Source organism: Saccostrea cucullata, unplaced genomic scaffold (genome assembly GCF_032062105.1).
Source record: "Saccostrea cucullata isolate Sc308-1 unplaced genomic scaffold, CSIRO_AGI_Scuc_v1 ctg354, whole genome shotgun sequence".
NCBI lineage: Eukaryota > Metazoa > Mollusca > Bivalvia > Ostreida > Ostreidae > Saccostrea > Saccostrea cuccullata.
Genome location: NW_026940030.1, coordinates 453264 through 459263, shown reverse-complemented (window position 1 = coordinate 459263; position 6000 = coordinate 453264). Strand labels below are relative to the sequence as shown.

The 6000-nt window shown below is 35.5% G+C and overlaps 1 protein-coding gene across 1 annotated transcript; it reads right to left on the bottom strand.

Annotated features, from left to right (window-relative positions):
* Window positions 1–4718: 4718 nt before the first annotated feature.
* Window positions 4719–5508, bottom strand: LOC134254579 (uncharacterized). Its single transcript, XM_062737108.1, has 2 exons — window positions 5429–5508; window positions 4719–5142 (listed from the first exon to the last, which is right to left on the bottom strand). Exons 1-2 carry the CDS (start codon window positions 5506–5508, stop codon window positions 4719–4721), a joined length of 504 nt encoding a protein of 167 aa, XP_062593092.1.
* Window positions 5509–6000: the final 492 nt, after the last annotated feature.

Genomic DNA, 6000 nt, shown 5'->3' with positions numbered 1-6000 from the left:
TAAAGCGTGCATGCTTGAAAAGAATACCTGTAGAACAGGTATTCTATAAATACATTAACCAATCGGATCGATTATCTATTTTAAACAACACTATGTAAACACGTGTACGATAGATACACGTGTTGTGATACCTTCAATAAATACATTTATGTTCTTATTCGTTGCTACTGATGAGATACTTTATAGTTTTTATAACTAAGAAAATAGGCGGAACCAGCCAATTATTTTCTAACGCCCAGTTTTGCGTAAAAGAATCGACAGCTTCTGCCCCTGGGTTCCAGAAAAGTGAATTAAATCTAGACAATTTATTGTTCTTTGCACTAGCGAATCTATCGATAGTATGTGGACCGTATAGAGAATCAATAAATTAAAAAAAATAATGAGACACACCCCAATCTTCATAGTCGACAAGTTTACTTATATAATCGGCTTTCTGACTGTTGTCTCTAGGGATCCACTGGATATCGATAGAAATACTACAATGAAGCGCATTGAAGTGGTAAAATTTCCCGTTCGAATGGAACGTTTTGAGCTATCTTTAGAGTGTTTATTATCATCTTATGACACGCCCATTTCTTTAGAAATGGATAAAACGGTCAAGTTGTTTCTTCAAATGCCTGTAGAACAGGTTTTACATAAACATAATAGCCAGTCAAATTGAGGATCTAAATAAACACCGAGGAAACACGTGTTCGACCGAAACGAGTTGTGGTAACTTTAATAGACATGATAAGTTCAAAAATATGTACATATTCGTTGCAATTTGTGTTTTACAGAGTCTCTAACTATCTTTTATATTTTTTTTAAAGCTCCATTTCAGTGTAACTCATGATGCTTGTCGCGAAGAATGGGGTGTCCTAAAACTACGACGAATATTTCTTTCTCGTTTCTAAAAATATGGGCGTGTCATTATGTTATAATTGACGTTCAAAACATGACTCAGAACTTTTCATCCAAACGGGAAATTTTACCACTTCAATGCGCTTCATTGTATATGCTTCCTGCAAAATGAAAATATGTTAAAAGCTATTTCTTGCAATTCTGTCTTCATACTACCTGACTGTAAAATATTGACACAGCTCTGGTTATCTGTAAACCATTTGACACATTTTTTAAACATTTCATCAAATGAAATCAAAGCTAATTCTATTGCCTTCATCTCTCTCCATGTTGAACTTTTATTCATTTCATGCGGTACCTGTAAAGTGCGAAACGAAATAGAAACGAAACGAAACGAAACGAACTAAAACGAAACGAAATCTGCCGAAACGAAACGAAATCTACCGAAACGAAACGAAACCTACCGAAACGAAACGAAATCAAGACGAAACGAAACGAAATCAAAACGAAACCTGCCGAAACGAAACGAAACAAAACTATCAATTTTTTTTTTCAAATCAAGGTACGTGTATATTATTATATATGTGTAACTGCATATGGGCATTTTTTTTTTTACTTCAAATAAAATATATATAGTTCAAGCACTTGTTAATATAAAATTTAATTACCGATAAATTATGCTCCCTTCTCAGGCTAAAGATGTATTCACATGTTTGCCAGCTGCAAATATGCACGAGCGTACTACGCATGTATAGTTTCGATATGGGCAGTATTTTCAAATTTTTATACCTTAATCTTATTTTCAGTCCTTATTTATTTAGATACACTATATCTATCAACATTGATGTGTTACATATAAAGGCTCGTTTATGTACGGGTCGAAGTAAAGTCACTGTACTGTTCATTTTCGTCGAAAGCAAATTGAAAGTGGAGGATTAAGTATAAGAAAAAAAAATTATACCTTAAAAAGAAACACCTGACGAGCAAAAAAAAAGAGGAAATGTCCGTCCAAACACGAAAAGCCTATTTCGTGTGGGGGACGGGGGTTGAACTTCATCAGCAATTTTTTTTCCAAACAACACCACTTTCCACATTATTTTAACCTAAACTACAACCTTTCTGTGGAAAGGGGGGACTTAACCTACGTTTAATATCTATACTAGGTCTATCTTTGGAAAAAAAGGCGGGGGGGGGGGGGGCTTAGCCCGGTTCCGACGCCTATGCTGTTGTATTGCTATTGCGAATGTCTTAAGCATACGATATACCAGAGACTTAGAGTATTTAGTATTCCATTCCGAGGTATCTGGTTTTATCATTCAATTATACATGTAACAAAGGTGATATCACCTATTTGAATAGGTGATATCACTTTTTGCTAGTAAATTTTAAAACGGCGCCCCATATGTAACTCCAACAATAATCTTGTGTATCCTTTCTACGTACATACGGTCCTAGTTAATTTTAGGTGTTGGCCCCCCCTACTTTTTGCAAAGATATATATCATATAGGCATTGAAAATTGGGGTTTGCCTTTTTTGTTGGTTAAGCCCCCCCCCCATTCAATTTCCTTCCGACTCCTATGTATGAGCTTGAAGCGAAACAAGCAAATTCAAAGAATTGTGGTCCCCCGCTTTCGGTATCTTTGTGGGCAAGATATCATTTTTATGGTCAAGGTCAATAGGTCAAAGTTTTTGGTATCCCATGAAAGGTCTTGTCATAAAAAATACATATATTTAAGATATGAAAGTCCTAGTTTCTACCGTTCAAAAGTTGTGACCAAGGTTAAAGTTTTTAAAAAGTAGTTAAAACTCCAAGGTCAAGGTCAAAAGGTAAATGTTCTTGGTATCCAATTAAAGGTCTTCTTACAAAAATAAAATATGTGAAGTATAAAAGCCGTAGCTCTTACCGTTCAAAAATTATGGTCAAGGATATAGTTTTTTCATAAGAACGTAAATTTCCAAGATCAAGGTCAAAAGGTCAAAGTTGTTGGTATTTATTGAAAGACCTTGTCACAAAGAATAAATATGTGAAATATGAAAGTCCTAGTACCTACCATTCAAAAGTTATGGCCAAAGTAAAAATTTTGAATTTTTGTGTAAAAGTGGGTCAAACTCCAAGGTCAAGGCCAAAAGGTCAAATTTGGTGGTACCTAAAGAAAGGTTTTATCACAAGGAATACACATATGAAATATGAATATTATAGCTCCACTAAATCAAAAGTTATGGGCAAGGTTAAAGTTTTTGTGACGGACGGACAGACTGACGGACAGACAGACGGACCGACGGACAGACAAATGAGATTTAATGTCCCCTCGCTTTTGCGAAAGCGGGGGACAACAATTGTCTATGGTGCTTGAACTATATAAATTTCATATAAAGTAAAAATAGACCATATAAACATATGAAAGTTTTGTTTCGTTTCGTTTCGGCAGGTTTCGTTTTGATTTCGTTTCGTTTCTTCTTGATTTCGTTTCGTTTCGGTAGGTTTCGTTTCGTTTCGGTAGATTTCGGTAGATTTCGTTTCGTTTCGGCAGATTTCGTTTCGTTTCAGTTCGTTTCGTTTCGTTTCGTTTCGTTTCTATTTCGTTTCGCACTTTATAGGTACCCCATTTCATGATCATTCCACACCTGGTGGAAAAACTGTTCATCTAAGCCCACTGTATATGCCCCAGCACCTACTGCGCTAGCATCTGAATACACCAATGTACTTTCTCTTCGTGTAATCTTAAGTTTTCTTTCATTATACTTTCGGATATTTTGTAACCAAAATTTTAATTCTTTCATCGTGTTAATAGCAAACTTAAAACAAAGTGTACTATCCCATGATGTTTTGAGAACAATTTCCATATAGCAATATCTTGTCATTAACCTACAAACGTTATTCATAACTGAATGCATTGACATTATTTTCACCGCAACTCTGGCCAATGCCCTAGCCGAGACCTTGGGTAAATCTGAAAGAAATTGAGCAATGTTAGTCTCGATATCTTGAATTCTTCTTTCTGGAATAGAAATTTCAAACGCTACTGAATTCCATCTGATACCTAACCATTCCAAGTCTTGCACTGGGCTGAAAATCGATTTTCAAAATTGATTAAAAATCCTGCCTCGTCTAAGGATGACTTGATAAAACTTGAAGTTCTCTGACACTCATCGAATGACTCTGACATGGCTATACCGTCATCCAAATAAAAAACAATCTTTATATTGTTAGTACGCCAATATTTCACCATAGCCCGTAAGCATTTTGTAAATATATATGGTGCTGTAGACAAACCGAACAGAAGAACTGTAAAACAATAATAATTATCATTCCACTGAAAGCCAAAATGTTTGGCACTCCTTACAAATATCTATATGGTGGTAACCTGATTTCAAGTCAAATTTAATACAGAAGCAATTTTTCTCGAAATATTGTAAAGCCACTTTATAATCTTCAAACTTTACTTTTTCTTTTTTCAAGTATGAATTTAAAACACTTAGATCTAAAATCAAACGCTTCTTTTCTCTGTTTTCTGCGACGCTCAATGGGCTCACTACAAATGGTCTGAATGGTACCTGTATAACACAACCTGATTGAATCAAATCTTCAATGCTATCTGAAACAAAAGATAAATTCTGAAGAGCAGATTTGTTATTCTTCAAATGAATTCTAGGTGGATTAGCTTCAAAAGGAATATTATATCCATTTTTAACAATTCTCAAAATATCATCAAAAGCACCTATCTTTTCCCAGAAATCATAATGATTGCGCAAACTATTTTTCACCCCTGTATAAGACTCATTTGAATCTTGTATTGATAAAAATTTGCAGTGTTCAACCATTATCTCATTATCAGTTATCTGATCAAACATATCTAAAGATAGTATATACTTATCATCAATTTGACTTAGTATTTGAGCCTGCACTGCTTGTGAATTGAATATTGAGGGGACATCCTGTTTTCCAATGCCCAGTCTGGAAACACTTGTAGCAGACGTCGCTGGGCTGTGGTGTCCGCCTGCTACTGAAGCGAAAGGGCTGCTGAATAAATTTGCTGGTGCCGGCTTGTTGTACTGTGTTTGCCTGTTGCAATGCGAGTGCGGAAAGCTGAGCAGCGGAACCAGCAGCAGCAGAAGGGACGGGCTTGCCATAAGGTTGGAAACGAGGCTTTTTAATTTGTCTGTTGCTTCTGAGGGCCCTATTCTCCGCGCTCCTAATCTTTTTCTCGTCATCCGAGTCGTCGGCAATATCATTACATTGGTATTCTTGTACCGTCTTCCATCCTGCTGGGGACCCGTCTGCAATTCTGATATACTTTTGCCTGGTTTTAAGTTTATCATTGATTCGTTAAACAACTTTTTCATTATGGGTAGATAAATCTTTGAGTTTATCAAGTTCCTCTAACAATTCTTCATTATATAAACAAATACTGAACCTTGTTTCCTTCGTATTTTAACTTTCCAGCTATATTGTCCTTGAGCTTCTTAGAAAGTTCCTGAGCTGAAGATTTACTGTCTTCTTGCAGCTTTTCTGATAGTTGTTGAAATTAGGTGGATATAGCTGTAGGTGGATATTTGACTGCGTCTGTCAATGCGAAGGAATTGGACGTGGACTGTTCGTTATCTGGTAACTTAGAAATCCCTCCCGTTGTCTCGTCAGTCATGAGAATATCTTCCTCCTTATCCATGGAGAAAAAACTTATTTGGAATATGTCTGACTGCACTGTTAGAGAGAGAACCTTCGAATGGCGTTAAACTTTAACACACAGTAAAGCGTGCGTGCTTGAATAGAATACCTGTAGAACAGGTATTCTATTAATACATTAACCAATCGGATCGATTACCTATTTTAAACAACACTATGTAAACACGTGTACGATAGATACACGTGTTGTGATACCTTCAATAAATACATTTATCTAAAAGTTACACTTAAAATTGTGTATTATAATTTCTATTTCATGCTTCTGGATATGATCAAGGGAAATTAGGAGTCTTTAATATGGCCTTTAAAATTGTTTACGGTTGCTAAGTAACTATCAATTGCAGGATAGAGAGATAGAGAGAGCTAAGGTAAATATAATTTATTTTACCAAAAGCGATCCCTTACATTTTCAATAAAACAGAATTTCTGATTCAGAGTTAAAATTGTAGATCAAGGGCTTAAAACGATCTTTTAA